We start from the raw sequence: 24,957 nt of genomic DNA, 5'->3' as shown, positions 1-24,957 counted from the left end.
TCTTAATTGTTCCCAACACTAGAAGAAAGGATAGCTGTGTGACACAACAGAGGTGTTAGCTAACAGCACAATGGCAATCCTATTGCAATATAAATATATCAAATCAATATCTCCTACATCTTAAACCTACACACAAGGTTGAATGTCAAAGATATCTCAATTAAAAAAAAAGTTGGCTGGTTCCACGAATGCTCAAATTGCAAGTTCCTATTGGGGAAAGAGAGTTAAAGAACTTAAGGGTCTATTTTATTGGCAACTTTGAATGCAAAGTATTTTAAACTTTTGAAATTCGAAAACAAGACAGCCTAGGGTAAATAATATAGTTTTCCAAAGCTGCGTGTGTTCATTTTGAGCTCAGCTTTTCTGCTTGAAAAACTTCTAAAACTCCTGGGCAGGAACACTACTGTTCTGATGATCTGTGATCGGACGAACTGATCCATCTCAGTTGGTAACATCCCTTTTGTTCCTTGGTAAGGGTTTAAAAACTTGTAGAATAGGTGCGTTTTTCTAGTCGCACACCAACAACTTCATTCCAAATGTCTCCAGAGAGGTACCCTACACAGGAGTCCCTCTTCAGCCTCACTTTCACACGCTTTGGACATCGGCGTGGACACGCTCACCACGCGGTGTGTCCGCCAGCAGGAAGCAGCTGGGTTGAGCGGAGCCTCCGGTTGTCTCCTCGAATCCGCGCACGTGGACGGGACCAGGCGCTTGATCAGCCCAGGGCGCTGCCGCTCACCCTCCTGGTTCTGTTGTCCCGGTTCTGGCGGTCCCACTCTGGGGACAGCGGCTTCCCTCGTGTCACCCTAGGTGTTTTACTCAACACTAAACTTTATATTTTTAAAGAAGTTTCAGAAACGAGCGTGGAATGTGAAACAAGGGAGATGGTTTAACGAGGAAGTCTTCTCCCAGCTAATGAATCCTAATTTCATTTCCGTGTAAAGAAGGGAATCAAAGGACTGGTTATATTTGACGGGATGAGGATGCGGCGCCGGGGCGGGGGCCACACACGGCCCGCGTTCTGCTCCGCGCCCGATTTCAACGCGCGGCCTCCGCGGTCCGGGTAGCAGCCCGGCTCCCGGCAGGACAGCCTCGCCCGGGGACGGCCGCTGGAGGGCAGTCGGCCGGCAGGCCCCGGGGCCAGCACCACGGGCCACGCGGCCACCGGGGACCAGCGCCGCGGGGGTCACGGCCACAACGGGCCGCCCTTGTGGCCGCCCCGCGGGGTCCCAGCGGCCCGACAGCCACGCCCCTCGAGGTCCCCGGCCCGGCCGCCAGTTCAAGGAGGGACCCGCCCAGCCGGGCTTCCTGCTGATTGGCTGAACGGGGGAAGGCCGGCGGTGATTGGTCGGGCCGGACGCCTCTCGGCGCGCACGCCGCGGCCGCGCCTTCTTCCGCCGCCAGGCCGGTGGGCGGACGCGATTGGTGCGGCCGCGCGGGCCCGCCCCGCCCCGCCCCGCGACGTCACTACCCGGCGTGCCGCGCGGCGCTCCCCCTCCGCCCGCTACTGTTTTGGCCGATTCAAGATGGCGGTGCAGGAGTCGGCCGCCCAGCTGTCCATGACCCTGAAGGTGCAGGAGTACCCGACCCTCAAGGTGGGCTCGCGGGCGGGACGGCCGACCGGCCGGGGCCGCGGGGCAGGGGCGGGGCCGCGGGCCTGCGGGCCGGGCTCCCGGGGCGGCGGGGTCCCGGTGACTGGAGGCTGCCCGGGGGCTGGGGCGCCGGGGCCCGCGGGCCGGGCGCGTGCGGCGTGTGGCCGTCCCTGCCCCGCCCGGCCTGCGAGGGCCTCGTGGCAGGGCGGGGAGCGCGTCCGCCCAGCGCCCCGCTTCGCCGCCGGAGCCCGACTGCGGCGCCTGGGTCCTCGGCAGAGAATGAGCCGCCCCTAGGACAGCCCGGCGGTGGGCGGGCTGGTGACCCGGGCCGGGGTGGAGGCCGGGGTCCCGGGGTGCGGGGTCGCGGGCGCCCGGCCCGGGTGTCCAGCTGTCTTTCCGGAAGCTTGGTGCAGAAGATGGTGGTGTGCTGGTTGCCAGTCACTCATTAGGGAAGCTGCGAGCACAGACCTAGCGACCTAAGGGGAACCCGGGTTGCGGGCGTCACCAAACCTGAAATACCGCCCTTGCCACTCGGTTGCCGGTTGTATGACCTTGGACGGTCATTTGGCCAAGGCGCATTCCATTAGGATGAAATTGGCGTTCCTGTTAGAAGGGCCTGACTTGCTCCTTCTCTGGTCAGTGGAGGGTTTGACGGTGATTGACTAGAATGAAACGCCTGGGAATAAATTCCTTAAAGATCAAGGTCATAACGTTCCCAGGAGAGCCGTGGCTGAGCACTCCTGATTCTGGGTCCTTTCTTGGGGCCTGGGCAGCTTTGCTCTCCTCCCGAGGACCCCAGCGTCCCAGTCCACCTCGGTGGTGACAGGTGGTGGTGGGTGCAGAGTGGCTGGGTTGCTGCGAGCTCTGAGCCAGCCTGCGGGGGTTTGAATCCTGCCCCCTTTGTGTAACGGCTCTGAGATCGTTTCCTCCTGTCAAACGTAGGTAACGATAGCACCTGTGTCACCTCAGGGTGAAATGAGGGACTCCATATTGCTGAGAACAGTGCTGGCACCCATTAGGAGGTGCCCTTTGGAGTCAGACTGCCCTGCTGTGTGGTCTTCCCAGGACGGCAGCAGCAGGCTCTGTTGCTGTTAACCAGCGTTTGAGCAGTGTGCAGCGCCTCACTAACGAAGGGAGGGGAGGGGGGTGCTGCCTCCATGTTCAGACTCCTGTTTGCCAGACCCCTTCAAGATGTAGGTGGTTGGTGTTTTTAGACTCAACTCTGTGAAGACCCTGCAGCCCAGAGAGGCCGTGGTACCCTGCTGCCTGAAGCTCCCCCAACTAAGCTTCACCTGCTTTGGTGTTTACCCCTGCTGCCCGCAAAAAAAGAGGCACCGAGGGGATTGTTAACTGCTGGCCTTTTGTCTCACTCAGCCCACCTCAGGCCTGTCGTTTAAACTGACAGACAAGAAGGTTCAGACATCAGAACTGTGGGGTTCGTCTTTTTGTCCTGGCTGGTGACTATGGGCAACATCAGACGGGAAAGTGTTTCTCTTTCAAGTCCTCCTCTGTCGTTTCATGACCACGAATGTGATTTGCGTTCCAGAGTTATTAAATAGCCTTTGATGAAAACAGCTATGCAGGTGCTCGTCAGGTAAAGAAGTATTAGGATGTCACTTCAAGTGAGCTTGCCAGATTTTTTTTGCCAGAAGTTTTACTTCTTTTTTAGAATGATTTTAAAGCAGAAGTTTTGCAGTTGGAGAAGCTCCTTCCACCATTTTCTCTGCAGATGGTGTAGATCGCATGTAAGAATTCCTCTATTCTGTTGACACCTGAGTCACTGCTGAGTTCACTTTTTTTCCTGGAGGTTTTCAGGAGTAATTCCTAGTGGATGATGAGGAAGTCGCACAGGGGGACAGGGCTCCTTGATTCGGAAGCGTTGTTAGTAGAGGATCAGAACGCTGAAGAGCCCACGGCGCGTGCTGTGCTTCTGCAGTTGAGGGCGAGTTCTCCTACCAGGTCATCAGCGGGTGTGTGCTGGACCGAACCCCCACTGCTTTCCTGACGGCAGGTCCTCCTCAGACGTGCTGGGGAGTCCTCGCTCGGGAGGGTTGGCAGCTCCCGGTGTGCGGGTTCCTCACAGCCTTGGGTACCTGGCGAGCCCATCCGCTCTTGCTTCCTGGTGAGGTGGGAGGAGTGGAGCGGCCCTGAGGTGCTGCTGCCAGCGTGCTCCAACCCGGCCCCTCTCCTCACTGCCCGCCCAGCTCCAAATCAGGAGGGAGCCTGCACAGCCCAGCGGAAGGGGCCTGGCATTGGTCACCAGGAGACCTGGCTCTGGACGCTGACTCCTCTCCTTGGTCTCATCTGGGCCCACCTTCGTGCTCGCTCAGCCGGGGCGTCCCCCGCTCCACCCAGCTCAGTGCCCCTCGCAGCTGTCCTCTCCTCCTCACCTGAGGCGGGCTGTGGAGCGCAGGGCCTGCTCCTGAGTCTACAGGCATATTCTCCTGCGTCTGTCCATTCTCTACAAGAATGTTTACACTTTTGGCCTTGAGCTTGGTGACAGTCTTGTTGAGCAGGTACTGCCCTGCAGTTGCAAAGCCTGGGTTTGTACTTGTCCTAGAAAGTTTGGGTGCCAATTATATGCCTGAAGTTAAAACTTTCAGTGTAGTTTTCCAGACTTGGTCTTGGCTGGGTTTGGGGGATCTTGTTCTCAAGTAAGAAACACTGATAGACAGACAAGTGCGTGCTGTGTCTTGATCCCAGGTGTGCTGGTCCTCGTTGGTGGCCGTAGGCTGGATCTTAACTTCTTTTTACTTTAGCTTTTTTGACTTACAGAGTGAACCAGTCCCTCCCTCAGAGGACAACTATATTACATTGAAGACACCGGTCCTCTGGCCCGTGGGCACTTAACTCGCAGTGCCCTCCGTCTTCCCAGGCTCAGCCTGTCGGCCCCTCAGAGCACTGTCTGCTGTCCCCTGCAGGAGCCTCGTGCTGCCTGTGGCCTTCCAGAATACTGCCACATCTGGAGCACAGTTGAAACACCTCCTTTTCAGGAGAGCCATGCCCACCATGTGCATCCACCCAGCCTTCTCTCTTTCTGTCTTTCACACCATTCGTTGTATATCTGACATGCAAACGAGCCCCTTTGGCTGGTGTGTCCTCTTGGTGCTGGAGTGTGGCTGACCTCTTGCCTGGGCCTTCCTGGATAGGCACAGACCGGTGTGAGACTGGGTTCCCTGCTAGCTGCAGGCTGTTTGTGTTTTTAAGTATTATTAGTATTTTAAACAAATTTCAAGTCAGAGAGGAAAGGGCTTTCTGATACCCAGTTCTCTGTGACAGATGGGCTGAGTTAGAGGCTGTGCTCACTGCAGCCCTGGGCATGTGGTAACAGCAGCTGGCAGGGAGCTGTGTGGCCCGCTGTGCACACGCGCGTGCGCACACACACACTTTTCGGACCCCTAGCTTCAGGGTCTGTAGTGACTGTGGTAGCTGAGCGCATCCCATCTGCTCTCTTAGAATCCTCAGAGCAAACCTAGAGGGCAGGTGCTGTTGGTGCCTCCGTTTGACAGTACGCAGTAATGAGGCACAGAGAGGGCGTGGCGCCGGCCACAAAGCTGAGGTCCAGACACTGGTGCCCACGCGCTCCTTCAGTACACGCTCCCTCGGCAGCTCTTTGAGAACCTTGTGTGGGTGCTGCTGGAGGCGCTGGGATGTCGCGAAGAACAAGACAAGGAAGGTCCCTGCCTGGTGCAGCTACACTTGGTGGGAGGGAGGCCTTCAACAAGTGAACACAAACATTTCAGAGCCTTTACTGACTGTGATAAAGTCAAGACGAGTGTGGGAGGGGTGGGGACCCACAGGGGTGGATGCAGTGGCTTTAGTGCGTGACTGGGGGAACTGTATTTTGGGGAGAAGCTTCGTGGGCTGTGTTGAAGTCTTGGCAGACCCTAGCATCGTGGGCACAGTCCCGTTGGAGCAGTGTGGCTCAGGGTATTCTCACAGCCATGCAAAGAGGTTCTGATGGCAGGGCCGCTGAGTGCCTGGGCCAGCGAGTGGACTGTGGGTGCAGGTCAGGAGGAATGGGAAGCAAGCTGGGAAGACCAGTGGGCACCAGAGAAGAGAGGAGGCCAGCAGTGTGTGCACTTCAAGCTCGGTGACATGGCATCCTCCTTGGGCTTTAGGGGAGGGGTGTGTGTGCTGACGTGAACGGGGTGGGGCACATTTCCTGCAGGGGTGACTCTTGGCTGTTGTCAGCTGTACGTTGTTTTAGAATCTTTATACCTGGGGACCATTATTTTGAAAAGTTTCTGAAAAGAAGAACTATCTACTGTTTCAATGACTACAAACTAATAGCTGATAACTAAATGTAACTAAATAGTTGAATAGCTGAACCATTCAGCTGAATGCGACTGAATGGGGAACCCAGCTGTGCTGATGGTCTCGCTGGCCGTGGACCCCGCGTGCTCCCATGTGGTGCTCTCAGACGCACCCTCTCCAGCCTTCTCTCCAAGCGCACAGCCGCCTGGGGCCCCGCCTCCTTGCCCACTTTCCTGTCACGACAGCCCCAAACTCACTGCACCTGTGCCCATCCTGTGGGTCAGCTGCCCCTTGACCTTCAGCTGGTGCTCGGAGCCCTCCCCTTCTTGCCGGCAGCTCCAGCACTTGGTTCTCTCTCCTCCCTCAGTTTCCCCCTTTCCACTGGGTTCTGTCAGTGTGCACCTGGCTCTAATTGCGCCATCTCAAACCAGACCCCTCCCTGGCCTGTGTCCTTCTCCAGCTGCTGCTGCTTTGCTCTGCCCCCACCTCCTGTGTTGTTCTTCATGGTCTGTGAGTCCGGATTTTTGCTGTACTTCACCAAAATGCAGTCATAGAGGTCACCGTCAATGTGATGTTGCTAATGTGTCCAGTCCCCAGGTGATCGCTCCTTCACTTGGCCTCCAGGGCGCTGTTCTCTCCATTCTCCTCACTCTCCTTTGCTGTTTCCTCTGCGTCTTCCAGTGTGGGGATCTTTTCAGTCTTCCCGTCACCAGCTCGCTCTGGGGAGGTCTCTGCTTACATCCCCACATTCCCACCTCGAGCCAGGTCTCTTCCCCAACTCCCACCTTACTAGGTAGCCGTCTCCTGGGTCTCTTCACATGTTGGGGAGGTGCATGGAAACCGGACGTGTGAAACTCAGCAGCACCTGCTCTTGGCCTGCCCTGCCCAGACCTGCTCCTCGGCTCCCAGCCAGCCCATCTCTGGTGACACGGCATCTTCCTGCCACCGCTCAGGGCTCAGTCAAAGCCCAGCGATGCTCTTGTCTCCCACGTTTCCCAGATCTTTCTATGAGCCCTTCCTTGTCTACATTGGCTGCTGTGGCTCCAGGCGTCGCGGCAGGGGCAGCGAGGATGGGGAACGTGCCAGCTCCCTTTGTGGGGCCTCTTGAAGTGCTGTTCTGCATTTATCTGAATTCAGAGACCAGAGCTTGGGGGTTAGCCCTTTCTAGCTTCAAAGGGACCTTAACAAGCCACCTGTTGCTGGCCTGTGGCTGCCCTGGTCCTGGATGGGGCTGGGGTTTGTGGCTCCTGCTGCGCTGTCCCTTTTCCTGTTTGGTTCTCTTTATCACTTGATCACCGTCTGGCTCCATCTGTCTGCATTGTTTCTGTCAGATGCCTGTCAGAACATCGGCTCCTTCAGGAGGGCTGTGTGTGGCTGTGCTGCACCCCCAGCACCTGTAGGAGCGCCTGGCTTGCAGGAGGCACAGCAAAGAGTTGGCCGAGTGGGCTTCCCCTCTGTGTGGCTGGAGAATTCCTTAGACGTTTGCTCTCCCTTTTGTCCGTCACACTCTGCCCAGGCCCACTTGGCCCTCGGGTGTGGCAGCCTCTGACTCTCCTTCTCATCCTCTCCTCCAGCCCACATGCCCTTGCGCTTGTAGGGGCAGAAGGCTTTTCCCTTCTTCCTCCTGGGTTCTTTGGCTGGCTTAATAATTAAATTGGCATAAGACAGATTAACAGGAGAAAAATAAATTTAATTTCATATGGACAGGAGCCCGTAAAAATACAAGACTCAAAGAAGTGACCAAAGCAGGCAAGTTTTAGACGTTTTAGACAGAAAAACAATGAATTGTGAAGAATTGACAAGGCAAAGAGGTTTGGGCTTGAGGTAGTAAATTAGTGAGGAAGTAACAGGTTTTGTTTACACAGCCTTCTCGGCCGTCAGGAAGGATCTCTCTCACCTGGGAGATTTATTTCCTGCTTTTAGGGGGACAAAGGAGGGTCAGAGTCTCCTTCTTATACTGGCTGTTTCTTAAGTAATTTTAATTCAAAATAATCAATATGCCAAAATGGCATATTTTGGGTTGGCATATTCTCCTCCCCTGCACAGTACAGCTTCAGCTCCCTGCCCTCTCTTCCGTGGAGAAGTGACTGACAGTTTCAACCCTGGCCTGCACTCACTGAGTCCCTGTCCTTGTGGGGAGTTATCTGCAACTCTCTGTTCGTGTGCGGGACTGCCCTGTCCATGATCTGAGGATGTGTGGGACCACCCTGTCCATGATCTGAGGATGTGCGGGACCGCCCTGTCCATGATCTGAGGATGTGCGGGACCGCCCTGTCCATGATCTGAGGATGTGCGGACCGCCCTGTCCATGATCTGAGGATGTAAACATGCTGTTACCTTCTAGTTGACAAGTGGACGACACCTGCAGGGACCCCCATCTGCACACCAGCTGCCTCCTGGTCTCTTGAGTGGCTTCGTGTCTGGGTTTGCCCCATTGCTCCCTGGCAGTGCTCTGGCCGGGGCCTCCGTGTGACCCCATGGTGCTGCTCAAGTCCCCCATGGTGTCTCTCGGTACTGTCACCACCTCTCACGGCATGCACCACTGATCACCCCTCCTCCTGGAAACACGGTTCTGTTTGGCTCCCAGGATGCCACCCTCACATGGTTCCTCCCAAGCTCTCAGCCACTCCTCCTCCTCCTTCTGCCCTCCCCCTCCGCCCCCTACTCCCCTTGGGCACTTAGCCACAATAGCCTCCCAGCAGAGGGGATCTCAGAGCCTTTGCACTTGTGTGCTCTGCCCAGAATCCTTTCTGAGCAGATGTCCATGTGGCTCGTTTTCTCACCGTCTCTGATTTTTGCTCAGGTATCACCTTTTCAGTGAGATCACCTGATTTACACTGGGAGCCCCACCATCTCCCTCTTCTGCTCTGTTTTTCTCCTTTGCTGTTCCTGGCATCTGACATACTGTATTTTGCTTCTTTGTCTGTTTCTAACCATGGCGATTATAAGCTCTGTGGAGGGCAGAGAAGAGATAGTTCTTCAGTTGACAAATGAACCGTTAAATACTATTTTGGCAGTTCTGTTCAAAACAGTAAGAATTGAAATAGAGGTAAATGTAACTATTAGAATGGATGAGACGTAACATGTTTATGTACCCAGAAAACACAAACTAACTGGAAAATGATCACAATTATTGAGAAAGATCAACGTAATAACTGGGTACATGATAAGTGCACAAAAATCAGTCACTTTTCTGTATAACAGCAATAACCCGTTAAAGCATGTAATGGGAAAATACCCATTCAGGAGAACCTAGCAACAGAAATACAATATCAGGATTAATCTGACCAGGCGATGCCGTGGACACTGAAGGAGACACAGCATTGGTTTCTTAGTGAGGACCTGAAGGAAGACTGGGCTCAGCAGAGTATCATGTTTCTGTTGGAAAATACAAATGACAACTTTAAAGATAGCATCTGACTTCTTTGTGTGCTTGACCAGATATCTCTTACTTAAAATAAAGGAGGCACCAAGAAGGGCTGGACCTGGCTAGACACCAGAGTTGGGTATGAAACTCCTAAAGTAACAAACTTGTTGCAAAACTGCTGGCTTCTGTTTATGTAATTTGTCTGAAAAGTGAGAAAGCAGGTTTTGCTGGTGTTATGCATACAGATCGACACTGGTGCCCGCTCATGGTTGGTTTGTTGTGTTTGGTCGATGAGCCGTCACGGGGGGTGAGGGCGCTCGCCGTGCAGAGTGTGCCCTGTGCTCCCCATCACGCTCGCTCCAGCGGCTGGCGCCATGCTGCATTGTGTGTGCACAGCTGACTCAGGATTGCAGCTTCAGTTGTTTTACGTCTGCTGCCCTTTCTAAAATGGTCCAGTGGCTTGAAAAGATTTGTGTAAGTAACCAGCCGATTGCAGATGAGATGAGATGATTGTGCAAGCACCGGGAGGAGAGCGCAGAGGTGCCGACAGTGCTCTTCCCACCTCCAGCTTTGTCCGCCACTGTGTGAAGTGAAAAGTCTTATCTCATTACACCCCCTAGAAAAATGTCATTTTTCAAGAAGCCTGCTTAAAATAGGGCATTCAAACCACTCCTGTCCTTGGTGAGCCTCCCTCAGGGTGTATGCTCTGCTTGCGGAGGTCAGCTCAGGATAGCATGAAGCCACTATGATTTGTGAGCCAGTCCCATGCCATACACCAGAGCATGAGACAGCTCTCCAGGAATAGAGGGATGTATACTGCCATTTAGGGCTCAACCCAACATTTGAGAAGATGTTTTTAGCTTTTTGACAAATATTTAGAAACCTCTTCTGAGGTTTCTTAGTTATGAAAGATAAAAAGCCTCATGCCATTGGGGAAATACTTCCTTCCTGTGCTGGTAAAAATGGCTGAAAACATGATGACAAACTAAAATGCATTTCTTTGTCAGCAAATGCTGTCAGAAAACCCACAGCAAACAGTGGAGAAGGTTTGAAGAAATGCATGACAGAGTGTGGGAGGGTTGCTGTAGAGTGGATGAAAGTACAGATGTTGCATACAAGTGTCCACTTAGGGTGTTTGCCAGATTCTGTTGCAGTTATGAAAACAGGAAGGATTACTTTTTGTGAATCACTGAAGGGGAAAGATATACTGGAGGAAATAAAATTTAACATCAGCTAACTAAATGGAGAAATCCTCTGATCTTAAAAGCTGTAATGCAACAAATTACCAAGGAAAACTTGAGTAGATTTGATTAATACAAATTTAAATGTTTGATATAGTCAGATAAAATAAAAACAGAATTTAAAAGCAGATAACAAACTTTTTAAAATCCACCACATATGAGCCATAAAGAGCTAATTCAAATTGATGAGAAAGTCCTGAGACCTGTCTTCCTTGTGGAGTGTTGGGGAACAAGCACAGACAGAAAATGGGGAGAAGGAGAAATGTGTTGAGTTGAACCATAAAAATTGCCATTTTGTGGGTTAAAAAGTGATGGCTGAATGGGCCTGTAACATGTAGAGATTCAAAACGCTTCCCGTAAAGAAGAGCCCAGGACCAGATGACCTCACTGGTGAATTCTATTAAATGTTTACAGAAGAATTAACACTCATCCTTCACAAACTCTTCCCAAAAAAGGAGAGGAAGGCAGATTTCCCAGTTCATTCTGTGAGATTAGTGTTACCCTGATAGCAAAACCAGACAAAGATATCACAAGAAACTACAGATCAGTATTCCTTATGAATGAATATAGGTGCTAAAATCCTCAACAGGATGCTAGAAAACTGAATCTGACAACATATAAAAAGGAGTATGTACCGTGACTAAGTGCGGTTTACCCCAGGAATGCAAGGTTGGTTCAACAAGTGAAACTCAGCATACTACACCATGTTGATGGTATAAAGCACAAAACCCACCTGATCATCTCAGTAGACACAGAAAGACGCACTTGACAAAATCCAGCACCCTTTCGTGATAAAAATACTCAGCAAACTAGGAAGAGAAGAGAACCTCCTCAACCTAATAAAGGGCATCTATGGAAAAAACACAGCTGACCTCATGCTTCCTGGAGAAAGACTGAAACTTTCCCAGGATCAGACAAGGATGCCCACTGTCACCACTGCCATTCAGCATTGTCCTGGAGGCTCTAATCAGGGAAGTTGGGCATGAAAAGGAAGTAACAGGCGTTCAGATTGGAAAGGAAGAAGTAAAACTATTTGCAGATGAAATAATCTTGTATATGGAAAATCCTAAGGAATCCACACACACACCACCCCCTCCCCAAACCTGTTAGAACTAGTAAACTAGTTTAGCAAGGTTGCAGGTTACAAGATCAGATATAAAAATAAATTGTATTTCTATATCTTAGAAATGAACAGTCAAAAAGGAAATTAAGAAAAAAATTTTATTTATAGTCGCACCAAAAATAATAAAATACTTAGGAATAGGACTTACTGTAAAGATAACAGCACTCCTCAAATTGATCTACAGATTCAACACAATCCATATCAAAATCCTAGCTGACTCTTTTATAGAAATTGTCAAGCCATTTCTAAAATTCATATAGAAATGCAAGGGACCCAAAACAATTATCTGAGTTGGCCCAGGCCTCTATAACAAAATACCATAGACTTGAATGGCTTAAAAAAAGACACATATATTTCTCACAGTTCTGGAGACAAGAAGGCTGAGATCAGGGTGCCAGCAGATTTGATTCCTGGTGAGGGCCTCTCCTTCTTACTGTATTCTCACATGAAAGAAAGGATGTACTGGTCTTTTCCTCTTCTTATAAGGACGCTAATCCCATTTTGGAGGCCCCATGCTCATGACCTCATCGAAAACTAATTATACCCCAAAGGCTCCACCTCCAAAGACCATCACGTTGGGGATTAGGGCTTCAGCATAAGAATATTGGGGAACCCAATCATTCAGCCCATAACAATCCTGAAAAAGAACAAGTTGTAGGGCTCACATTTCCTGGTTTCAAAACGTGTTATAAACTACAGTACTTGATTACTGGCTATAGCAATCAAGACCATGGAACTGGTGGAAGGATAGAAAAATAGGTCACTGGGATAGAATTGGGAGTCCAGACATAAACCCATACAAAATTTTAAACAGGGATCTCAAAACAATTCAATAGGGAAGGAAAAGTCTTTTTAATAAATCATTCTGAGACAACTGAATGTCCACATGCAAAAGAATGAAGTTGGACCCCTACCTCACACCATATGCAAAAGTTAACGCAAAATGGTTCAAAGACCTAAATGTAAGAGCTAAAAATAGTTTAGCTAAAAACAAAGGTGTACATCTTCATGATTAGGTGGTGGTTTCATAGATGTCAAGCATGAGAAACCAAAATAAAATCAATAAATTGGATTTCATTAAAGTGAAAAGCTTGTGCTTCAAAAGACACTATCAAGAAAGTGAAAAGACTACTCAGAATGGGGAGAAAATATTTGCAAATCATATCTGATAAGGATCTAGTGTCCGGAATATATAAAGAAGTCTTACAGTTCAACAATAAAAAGATAAATAACCCAATTAAAATGAGTGAATGATTCAAATAGACTTTTCCAAAGAAGACATACAAATGGCATATGTGTATGAGCATATAAGTCTATGAGAAGATGCTCAACATCCTTAGTTGTTAGTAAAATTTGAATCAAAACCACAATGAGATACGACTTTATACCCACTGGAATGACTGTAGTCAGAAAGATGGACTTGAACAAGTGCTGGATGAGAATAAGGGGAAACAAATCCTCGCATACAGCTGAGGGGCGTGAGATGTGAAGCCCTGTGGAGAACAGTCTGGCAGCACTTCGAAAGTTAAATGTAGAGTTACCACATGGCCCACCAATTCCACTCCTAGATACAGCCCCAAGAGAAATGAAGACACGTCCACACGAAAACCAGTACAGGAATGTTCATAGCCTTATTCGTAATAACCGGGAAGTGGGAGCAGTCAAAACGTCCATCAACTTATGAATGTATAGACAAATGTGGTATATTGATATAAAGGAGTGCTGTTCAGCCATGAAAAGGAATGGAGTACATGCTGCATCATGGATGAACCTTGAAAACATTATGCTGAGTAAAATATGCCAGACACAAAAGGCCACATGATGTACAATTCCATTCATGTGAAATGTCCAGAATGGACAGATCCCTACAGAAAGAAAGTAGCTTAGTGGTTGGTTGCCTTGTTATGGGGAGGACTTCAATAAGTAAGGGGTTTCCTTTTGGGTTGATGAAAATGTTCTTGAAGTAGATAGTGGTGATGATTGCATGACCTTGTGTTTATACTAGAAACCACTAAGTTGTACTCTTATTATTATAATTTTTAAAGATTTTATTTTTCCTTTTTCTCCCCAAAGCCCCCCGGTACATAGTTGTATATTTCTAGCTGTGGCATGTGGGACACTGCCTCAGCATGGCTTGATGAGCGGTGCCGTGTCCATGCTCAGGATCTGAACTGGTGAAACCCTGGGCCGCCGAAGTGGAGCACGCGAGCTTAAACACTCGGCCACGGGGCTGGCCCCTAAACTGTACTCTTTAAAAGGGGAAATTTTATGGTATCTGAATTATACTTCAATTTAAAAATTAGTAAAATAAAAAACAATGACATATCAGCATTTGTGTATGATTCAACTTAATAAACACTGAAAGAGCACTCATGCACAGTGCTAGGCGGGTCCACGCATGTGCAGTTAGTTTTTAGGATCCATCCGTAGAAGTGGAATAGCAGGATCGGAAGGCCCTGTGCAGTTTGATAGCTACTGTCAAATCCCCTCCCTGCTGCCACCCCCCGCCCCTGGCAGTGTGTGAGGTCCAAGTTTCCCCAGACCTCACGGTATGATTTCTGTAGCCGCACCATCCATTACAGCAGCCCTGAGCCCTGTGTGGCTGTTGAGCACCTACATTGTTGCTGGTCCATATTGATACGTGCTCAAAGTGTAAAATGCACCTTGGTGTTCATACCAAGAAAAACAGAATGTAAAATATCTAATAATTAGTCGGCCCTCTATATCTGCGCATTTCGCATCCATGAATTCAACCAACTGGGGATCCATCCAAGGTTGGTTGGATCTGTGGACGTGAAACCATGGCTGAGGAGGGCCAGCTGTATTCGTTGCACTGCACCATTTCACGTAAGGGACTTCAGTACTGGCAGAGGTTTCTGGAACCAATCCCACATGGATACTGAGGGACGACTGTGTTTGTGTTGATTGTGTGTTCAAGTGAAAATGTTTGGGATGTGTTGGGTTAAATAAAATATACTAAAATAAATTCCATCTGTCTTTGGGTATTAGACAATTTAAGGTTGTAGGCACGTGTGGCTCGTGATAGTTCTGTTGGACAGCACTGCTCTGTGGCTTTATCCTTTCATTTATTTTTTTGTCTGTCTACTCATTCTGTTTCTGAGAGGTGTTTAAAAAAAAAACCCTTGTTCTAATGTTTGTCTTTCCATAGCCCTGCAGATTTACAGTGATGACTAATATTGTGGACTTATCCTCACCATCTTATTTTGTTCTCTATTTCCTATGCTTTTGTCTTTTTTTGTTGTTGTTTCCTTTCTGGTGGATTGATAAGGTTTTATTTGTTCCATTTAGTTTCCTCTTGTGGTTTGATAAGTTCACAGGCACACCTCAGTTGTGACAAATCAAAAATGTCTCCAGATGTGGCTAAGTGTCCCCTGGAGAATAGTCACTGCAGTGGAGAGCCACTGCTCTGACTGGGCTGCCCGTGTGAGAACGCTGCATGGAGACCCCCACAGGTGCTCTGTGTCTCACTTCTGTCACTCTGCCTGTCTTGAGGTTCACTGTGCTGTGGTCCCACATCAGTGGTCCATCCGTCTGGATGGCTGAGTCAGGTCTCACTGGATGGGTACACCACAGTTTGTTTACCATCTCCATGGATGAACGCCTGAGTTGGCTCCAGTCTTGGGCTATTATGAATAGAACTGCTGTGAGCATTTTTGTACAAGTCTCTTTGTGGATATTATGTGTTTGTTTCTCTTGGGATTGGAATTTCTGAGTGGTATGGTAGATGTATCTTTACCTTTGTAAGAAACGGCCAAACTCTTTTCCAGAGGATCACTCTTCCCACTGCCAGTGACAGAGGCCAGGTGAGCTCAGCCTGGCCAACGCGTGGTGGGAGCCTGTTCACCTTGAACTGTTCTTGGCGTGCAGTAGCATCCTGTATCAGTCAGGGTTCTCTAGAGAAACAGAACCAGGAGGGGAGAAATAGAGAGGGAGAGAGGAGGGGGAGGGAGGGAGAGAGTTTGAGATTGATCCTGAAGAATTCATGGGTTTATGGAGGCTGAGAAATCCCAAGATCTGCCATCAGCAAGCTGGACACCCAGGAGAGGCGATGGTGTGGCTCCCGTTTGAAAGCCGGCCTGCAGTTGCGCAGGAGTTTCCTCTCACTCAGCCTTTCGTTCTGTTGGGTCTTCGTGGATTGGATGTAGCCCGCACACTGGGAACAGTCTGCTGACGCACTCTGCCCTTCAAATGCTGATCTCCTCGAGACACATCCAGAATCAGGTTTCGCCAAGTGTCTGGACACCATGTAGCCCAGTCTGGTTGACACATTAAATTGACCCTCACACATCCCATTGTGGCTTTAATTTGCATTTCTCTGATTAAGCCTTGTGTATATCTCCTTTTGTGACTTTCTGTTAAAAGCTTTTGCCTGTTTTTAAAATGGGGCTGTTTGTCTTCTTGGTCTTGAGTTGTAAGTGTTCTAAGTATGGCCTGGATACGAATCCTTTGTCAGGTTTGTGCACTGTGAATGTTTTCTCCCAGTCTGCGGCTTAACCTGAAATTGTCTTTATTCCTAAATTGTCATTCAAAGAGCAGATATTTTAGTTGTGATAAGGTTTAATTTATCAATTTTTCTTTTATAGTTAGTGCATTCTGTATCCTTATAAGAAATCTTTGCCTGCATCAAGGTTGTGAAGATTTTCTCTCTGTTTCTATCTGGAAATTTTACAGTTTTAGCTTTTATGTTTAGATCTATAATCCATTTCCAGGGGATTTTTGCAGATTGCGTGAGGTCCATCCTTTTCCCCTGTAGGTACCCAGTCCTGGCACCATTGTTGCAGAGACAGTCCTTTCCGCCCTGACCTCCCTGTTGGGCATAGTGGACCGTGCCTGTGGTTCTGCTTCTGGGTTCTGCACCCTCCATCCGTCTCTGTGCATTCCGAGGCGAGTGCCGCTCTGTCTTGACTGCTGTTGCTTTATAGTAAGTCTTGAGATCGGACACCATTGTCCATATATTATCAAAGTCATTAGGAATATTTTTTTTATTGTGGTAAAAAACACATAACATAAAATTGACTGTCTTAGTCATTTTAAGTGTACAGGACTGTTAACTACATGAACATTATTGTGCAACAGGTCTCTAGAACTTTTTCATCTTGCATGGCTGAAACACTATACGCATGTTCCTTAGCTAGTTCAGGCTGCTAGAACAAATTACTATTACTGCTTGCAAACAACAGAAATATGTTTCTCAAAGTTCTAGAGGGGGGAAGTCTAAGATCAGGGTGCCCACATGGTCGGGCTTTGGCGAGGCCCTCTTCCAGGTTACAGACTGCTGACTTCTCTCTCTGTTCTCACATGATGGAAGGAGAATGAGAGCTCTCTGGGTCCCTTTTAAGGGCATTATGCCTGTTTATGAGGGCTCAACCGTCCTGACTTAATTACCTCCCAAAGGCCCCATCTCCAAGTACTATCACATTGGAGGTTAGTATTTCACCATATGAATTACAGGGAGACACATTCAGTCCGTTGTGCCGTTGAATAAGAGCTCCCCATCCTCCCCTCCCCCAGCCCCTGGCAACCACCATTCTTTCTGTTTCTGAGAGTTTGACTACTTTACATGCCTCGTATAAGTGGAATCGCGCAGTAATTGTCTTCTTGTCTCTGACTTATTTCATTAGCCTCCTGTCTTCAAGGTTCATCCATGTTGTAGCAGGTGTCAGAATTTCCTTCCTTTTTAAGGCTGAATAATATTCCATTGTATGGATGGACCACATTTTCTTTATCCATTCATCCATCACTGGACATTTAGGTTGCTTCCACGTTTTAGCTGTTGTGAATAGCGCTGCAGTGAACATGGGTGTGAAAATGTCTCTGAGATCTTGTTTTCAATTCTTTTGAGTGTATACCCAGAACTGGGATTGGTGGATCACATTAATTTTTTGAGGAACCTACATACCGTTTTCCACAGCAGCTGCACCATTTTCCATTCCCACCAGCAGTGCACAGGGTTCGAGTTTCCGCATGTCCTCGCCAGCACTTGTTTCTGTTTTGGATAGTAGCCGTCCTCCTGGGTGTGAAAAGTGTCTCCTGGTGGATTTGGTTTGCATTTCCCTGGTGGTGAGTGATGCTGAGCGTCTTCGCATATGCATGTTGGCGTGTGAAATGTGGAGATGTCTGTTCTATGCCCTGCCCAGTTTTTGATCAGATGACTTGCTGCTGTTGAGTTATCAGAGTTCTTTATACTTTCTGGACATTCACCCTCATCACTTGTGCGGTTTGCGAGTCCCTCCTGCGGCTCCTGGGGCCTCTCCACTCTTTGGGCGGTTCCTTTGCTGTGCAGAAGCTTGTGGGTTTGCTGTAGCCCCATTTGTCTACGTTTGCCTTTGTGCCTGTGCTTTTAGGGGTATATTTTTAATATTTGTCTCTTTTTTGGAATTCTTCCGAAGTCTGTTAAGTTTATAGTCATGTTATCTCCATTTATTAGGCTATGCCTTTTTTTTCTTTTAGGCTAACTACATATTTTTTTGGCCTGACCTTATCTTTTATTGCTTGCTTTCTTCACTGCCGTTTCTTGCATCTCATGCTATCTTCCCTCTTGGTGCTGTTATTTGTGTTTCACTGAGGACTCTTGCTGAGTAATTTCCTCCCAGAGAGGGTTTGTGGGGCTGACCTTGGAGTCCCGGCAGAGCTGAAAGTGTCATTTTGCCCTCGTTCTTGAGGGCAGTTTGGCTTGGTTTAGAATCTTCAGCATTTCTGAAATTCCATTTCTTCATTTGGCAAAAACCCTTTAAGAAGGAGCTGGGAAGGAGCTGTTGGTGACTGAGCAGCAGGGGACAGTGGAGAGAGGCAGGAGAGGCAAGGACCCGGGCTGGGTACCCCGTGGGCAGAAGGCTGAGGAGCTTCCCAGGCAGCCACCCAGTGTCCTCGGGACAGAAACTGGCATGGGACACTGCCACTTGGCCCAGCAGCCACACACCAGAGCACACGGGATGGAAATGCTAGGAACTCCTGCAGTGGGGAGGGGTACTGCTCGCTCCTGTGACCCTGAACCACATCCCAAGCTCCAGGTGCAGGCCAGACTGGTGGGGAGCATGGGACAGACTGGTGGGGGGTCCGGGACAGACTGATGGGGAGGACAGGACAGACTGGTGGGGGGCCTGGGACAGACTAGTGGGGGCTCCGGGACAGACTGATGGGGGCCTGGGACAGACTGGCGAGGGCACGGGACAGACTGGTGGGGAGGACAGGACAGACCGGTGGGGAGGACAGGACAGACCAGTAGGGGGGACGGGACAGGCCGGTGGGGAGGACGGGACAGGCTGGTGGGGAGGACGGGACAGACCGGTGGGGAGGATGGGACAGGCTGGTGGGGGGGACGGGACAGGCTGGTGGGGAGGACGGGACAGGCTAGTGGGGGGCACAAGACAGACTCATGAGGGCACGGGACAGACTGGTGAGGGCATAGAACAGACTGGTGGGGGGCCCGGGACAGACTCGTAGGGGCATGGGACAGATGGAGGTGTGAGCAGCAGAAGGTGGAGGCCTGGAAGCACAGCCCTGAGGAGCCTGTGTGTGGACATGGGCCCTGAGGGTCCTTGCGTGGGAGGAGTGGCAGCAGGAAGCGCTGGTCAGGGCTGTTTGGAGGCCAGAGTCGGGTGGAGGCGCCGGGCTGGCGTCAGGTGACAGTGAGTGTGTGCAGCTGTTGGAGCATTGATGGTGCTGCGACACCCCAGGGCCGTGTGTTGCAGGCCATGTGGTAGAAGAGCACAGGGGGCCCGCAAGCCTGTCAGCAACTCTGTGCTCTGGCTTTGTTAACTGCGCCCCAGAAGTGCACCAGATCCAGAGTTGATTCCTTTTATCAAAACGTAAAGTAATTAAATTGGACTGTCACCTTCCAGTGTGAATTGTTGGGACTGGATACTGATGATGGAGTGAGGATGAGCATTGTAGCATCACCTGCTTCCTTAAAGTTAGAAGTGGCTGTCCCCAGCCTGTGGAGGCTGCTTTGGAATGTCCCCTTGCGTTCCTGCTGGCTCTGTGGGGCGAGCTCTCTGTTCAGGTGACAGAGCAGAAGGCAGGGTGGCTGAGACATGTCCCCCCACATGTCCCTGTGCTGTGGTCCGGTAAGACTGGGTCAGTTAACCACGAGGAGCAGGCTCTCCCATTGCTGGGCGGCCGTGGTGCTGAGGAGCAGGGAGGACGGCGGGTGCGAGGGTGTGGAAAGGGGCTCTCGCAAGCTACTCCTCGGTGTGGAGCAGGAGCATCGTGATCACCTGGTGCTGCAGCTGACAGCGTGTGCCTTTGTGTCTTTTACTGTGTTAGGGTTGTTTTGATTATATTTATTGAAATTTAGTTTTAATGCCTGAATGTGATAGTAAAACTTTAGATCTTTTGTTTATTGTGCATCGTGGGATTTGTTTCAGCTCATTATTTCGTAATTCTGCTTGGTTGTGCTTCATGAAAGTGTCAGTCCTGGTCACATTGGAAGCACATGACTATCCTTGCACACAGTTTGCAGGGCCCCGGGGGCAGGTGGTGGCTCCTGAGGCCTTGGGTCCACCGTGGTGGGAGAGGAGGATGGTGGTGGAGCTGGGCCTTCCCAGGCCTTCCGCACTCCTGCGTGGTCTTCAGTCCTGGCCCCTGGGGTCTCCATGGGGCACTGGGGGTGCCCCCGTGCTGGGAGGCCTTCCTGTCGGTCAGGGCAGAGCTGGTGAACCAGTTCTTGGTCCTGGAACCGGAGCTCAGAGCTCTTACTCTTTCAAAGCAGTAAAATTAATGTCTACACTTGGATTTAAAAAACAGCCCCTGATTCTCAAAGGGAGTATGCAGTTGTCATTAAGCATGCCACCAACCCCGATTCTAGCCTCTTCCTCTAGAAGCTGCCCGCATCTCGTCCAGGAGGGGTCTAGCGGGCGCACGTGCTCAGGTCTGTTTGCCACATGTATTGTTTTATTTGGAGGTGCGTTTGGCAAACTAAGGCTTCCCTGTGGAGGACAGGGATCTGTCCCTGCAGCCAGCCATCTACTCGCGGCTTCCTTTGCCCACGCACTACGGAGCTGACCGTGAGGGAAGGCCCTTGGGGGCATGAAGTCAGGATGGACCTGGTGGGGCATGGGCCGCAGTGCAGCTGAGGACACCTGCAGACGCCTTTCCCTGGTGGCAGTTTGGAAACATGGGTGTTGTGCATGCTCTGTCTCTCCCTGTTGAGGATAGCCCTGTCACTTCATTGTGGGTACACTAGACCCTGGTGTGGTGGTAGGAAAGACTAAGTCATACGTAACTCCAGAAATTCCATCTCGTGGCGGGACACACTCAGATGGAGTCGACTGTGGGAGCCCTATGCCAGGGAAGGCGCCAGGGGCCATGGCAGAGCAGAGGTGGGGGCCTCCAGAGCGTTCTACTGGGGCTCTGGTGCTGTTGGCACTTCCTTCCTTTGGTCATTGACTCGATGTCTGTTTAGAACCTCCGCTGGGCCAGGCCCTGCACTGAGTGCAGTCTGGGAGAGGGCTGTCTGCAGTGTGACTTCCTCACCCAGTGGAGACAGGAAGAAAGACTCCCTCCCCCATTTTTTTACAAGAAATACCAAATCCTCAGGAGGAAGCATCCGTGAGGGTGGGCTGAGTGGGGTGATGGAGGGTCCTGCAGAGCACGCTGGCCAGCTGCACGGCTCTGGGCAGGCTGGCTCGTGGGGCACGGGAACTGATAATGGGTGCTCATCACTTGCAGCCGCTGCCGTCACCTCGTGCCGGGAGAGCCCGCGCTGCTCCCTGTCGCCACAGTGGTTCTGGGCTGGTGCTGAAGGCAGTTCCTGGCGCTGCCCTTCATCAGGCCATCTCCTGCTGTGTCCAATTTCCTAGCTGTATTGTGGTTTGAGAGCTCCCTGCCCCTTAAACAGTGCGAGATTTCCTGTTCATCAGCCTCAGTCCTGGCGTGGTGGCTGCCAGGAGCTGAGGCCTCCCTGTGTGGCAGACAGGGCTTGTCTACTGGCGTTCGGCCCCTTGGGCCGATAAGACCCAAGGTGTGGGTGGGAGTGGCAGCTGGAGCAAGGACAGTGCCGGCCTTGCCAGGTCTTGGGGGAGAGTCCTGCTGTGGTGGCACCTCCTTGGCCCGGGCCAGGCCCTTCCTGTCCCTGCTGTCACCCCGGTGTCTCTGCCCCCAGGAAGCCCAGGCTCCGAGCCAGGCCTGGGTCTCCTCCCTGCCGATCACTGTGCCTGGCACGCAGTTGGTGCCCTGCGAGTGTTGGTGGAGCCGGCAGTGCCCCCTGGGAGTGGGTCCTTCCTGTCACCACCAGGCATGGCTGAGGACGCAAGTGTGCCCTTGGGCCTGGTCTATGACAGCCTCGCAGGTTCCTGCAGGGAGCTGCTGCCCCAGTGCAGTGTGCTGAGTGAGCGGCCTCCATGGTGGGGGGGGATCCTCGTCTTCAGCGGGTTTCCGTAGCATCCCCAAGGGGGCAGTGCTGGGTCCACAGCTGGGTCGTGTCGCCATGAACACTGGAGCACAGAAGGGCCAAGGAGGGTGTCAGCAGCAGTTCTGTCCAGAAGGCGGAAGAGTGACCAGGACTTGCCACAGTTCTTCGTGGGTTTCTTACTTTCACGCATGTGGAGGGAACAGGTTGCCTATCTGCCTGGGGGAACGCAAGTGTTCCCTCACTGAGCTTAGTTAGACGAACTTGTAATCTCTCTCACGTGAGTTGCTGCCCTCACTCTCTGCAGCCCTGGTCCAGCTGAGTGCCGCTCTCTGCGTCCTCGCCCTGGTGCCCACCCGTCTTCTCACGTCCCGCCCCTGCAGCACCCCGCTCCTCACAGCTTCACCGTGGGTTTTCCCATCTGGTCACTTAAAGCCCTGGTACTGCTCTCCTTTGTGGTCCTTTCCTTAACTGTTTGTTGTTCTGGATGAACTTGGGGATTATTTTGTCAACATACACTTGAAGGTTTTTTGGAAGGCACAGAGGCTGCACTGTATCTGTAGATTTGGGGACAGCGTGCGTCTTTGCCTTAGTCCCCTTGTCCGGGAACCTGAATGACCCTCCATTCACACAGACCTTTTGTGGGTCTGAGTCAAATTTTAGAGTTGACACATTTTTAGAGAACTAGAAGCCCCAGACTTTTGCCTCAAAAAGTGCGATGAAGGAGCGGCAGTCCCACACGGTGCAGGCACTTGATGGGGTGGATCTCAGCAGCCCCTTTCTCTCTAGGTGCCCTATGAAACACTGAATAAACGCTTCCGAGCTGCTCAGAAGAACATTGACCGTGAGACGAGCCACGTGACCATGGTGGTGGCCGAGCTGGAGAAGACCCTGAGCAGCTGCCCTGCCGTGGACTCGGTGGTCAGCCTGCTGGATGGCGTGGTGGAGAAGCTCAGTGTCCTCAAAAGGAAGGTCAGTGCTGCTTCTGGGTCTGCTGCCGGCCCAGCCTCCCCACGTGCCCAGTTTGTGCTGGAAAGGGGCCGTCTTCTGTGGGAGCTGGGCCACGCCTGGGGCCACGAAGTCCTGAGGTAGAGAGGCGGGCTGCCACGGCAGAAGTGTGGGAGAGGCGTCCCCCTTCTGTGCTGTCTGTGCACCTGAGCCTCTGTCGGGCCAGCAGGCCGGCTTCCAGTCCCACGTTCCTCTTCCTGCAGGGCTGCTTGTTCTGGCTCCAAAGCGTCCCAAGCCCAGGCCAGGGAGGCCAGGAGGCGTAGGAGATTGATTTATCATTTTGAGAATTTCACCTCAAAACAGCACATAGGGTTTCTTTGTCTGGGAAAGGTAGGGCATTTGGACTAAGATGCCACTGAGAACAACCCAAAAAGTGTGATAAGATATTTTAAAACATCTGGTTGAATGTATCAAAGAGCTCATGAGACAGAAGGGAATCACCAGAATTGGAGGGCAGGGATCAGAGAGGAGAGGAGGTGAGAGCCTCGGCTGCCCCACACATGGGAACCCTGCGAGGGCCATGCTGCCACTGACCCCAGGGCAGTGGAGAGGGGCCTGATGGCGGGACCTATAGCACTACCCCTTGGGGAGGGGGCCCCAGGAGCAGACTCCCCAGACAGAGCACTGGAGTGGGGTTCAGCACTCCTGGGTGAGCCATTGCCCTCACCTTCAGCCTGGTGTAAGTGCTCCGGCAGGTGGTGCCTCCAGGTGCCTGACAGAGTAGGCACAGTTCTCTGGTGTGGAGGAAACCCCAGTCTGAGCGTCACATTATTCAAGTGCAGTCCCCAGCAGGGGCAGAGACAGCCAGGTGCACAAGGCACAACAGACACAACAGAAAGATCTGCGCAGACTTCAGGTATAGAAAAGGTCAGATACTGTGCTTTCCTGAGTTTAAAGGATACACAACAGCTGAAAAATATCTGTAGGAAACAGGAAGTATAAAAAGTGATTCAGAGTTTAAAAAGAACCAAATAAAACTTGAAGAAATGAAAAATATGATAACTGAAGTGAAAAACTCAAATGTTGCTTATAACAAACATTTTAACACTTAATCAGACAAAGGTAGAGAGAGAATTAGTGAACTGGGAGGTAGTTCTGAAGAAATTATCTAGAATGCAGCACAGAGAGGTAAAAAGATGAAAGCATGGAAGAGAGCAGGAGACATCAGCCAGAGTCCGGAAGGAGAGGTGGGCGGGAGTAGGCATGGTGTGAGGAGAATGACCGAGAAGTTTTCAGAGCTGATGGAAGTCACCAGTTCAGAGCCCTAAGGGGTAAACAAAAATAAGCCTTTGTAGGGTTTTCACATAGTGAAACTGAAGGGATCACAGCCAGAAAAACTTGAAAAGCAGCTAGAGGAAGGACACCACTTCTAAAGAAGCGGTAACTGCCTGACAGCTGACTTCTTGACAGCAGGACAGAAAATAGTGGAAAGTGCTGAAAGAAGACAGTTCTGGGCCTGCGCTGTCCAGTGCGTAGCCACTAGCCCTGTGTGACCAGTGACATTTAAATGAAGTAAAATTAAGAATTCAGTTCCTCAGTTGCTGTGGCCACTTCAAGTGATGAAGCGTGGCTGCTGTTTTGGACAGGGCAGGAATGGAACATTTCTGTCCAGCTGCATTAATTTAGAACAACATTGATTTTAAGGAAAAAAGTACTATGAGAGGTAGAAAGTCACTTTATAATGATAAATGGTTTAATTAGTCAAGAAGCTGTAACAAATTTAAAATTATACGTATCTGGCAACATAGCTGCAGAATGTATAGCTGAATATGTATTACATCCTGGAAAGAAGATTGAAACTCCAGAGTGGTAGGTTCCAACACACCTCAGTGTACGAGATGAGCACGTGCGTGCCTTGTGGGCGTGGGGGGGGGCCTTCCTCCTCTGACCCCCTCGTGCCATCCAGGGACGCCCCAGCTTTCCTCTGACCCCCTCGTGCCGTCCAGGGATGCCCCAGCTTTCCTCTGACCCCCTCGTGCCATCCAGGGATGCCTCAGCTT

At 50.9% G+C, this 24,957-nt stretch overlaps 1 protein-coding gene across 5 annotated transcripts in view; it reads left to right on the top strand.

Annotated features, from left to right (window-relative positions):
- The first annotated feature begins 1,443 nt into the window (after window positions 1–1,443).
- Window positions 1,444–24,957, top strand: part of MAEA (macrophage erythroblast attacher, E3 ubiquitin ligase) — a 39,855-nt gene continuing 16,341 nt past the window's right edge. For 3 of the 5 annotated variants that reach the window (XM_044768009.2, XM_044768007.2, XM_070506378.1), the window contains exons 1-2: window positions 1,444–1,595; window positions 22,739–22,921. In XM_044768009.2, the coding sequence (XP_044623944.1) occupies window positions 1,527–1,595; window positions 22,739–22,921 (252 nt within the window). In that variant the 5' untranslated portion in view covers window positions 1,444–1,526. Of the gene's footprint in view, window positions 1,596–18,228; window positions 18,612–22,738; window positions 22,922–24,957 lie in introns of those variants that run through there. The other 2 variants (XM_044768008.2, XM_044768006.2) reach the window with 2 other exon arrangements.

The sequence above is a fragment of the Equus asinus genome, chromosome 3, assembly GCF_041296235.1.
Source record: "Equus asinus isolate D_3611 breed Donkey chromosome 3, EquAss-T2T_v2, whole genome shotgun sequence".
NCBI lineage: Eukaryota > Metazoa > Chordata > Mammalia > Perissodactyla > Equidae > Equus > Equus asinus.
The sequence above is the reverse complement of the archived record's forward strand: the minus strand, read 5'-3'. Positions and strand labels throughout refer to the sequence as shown.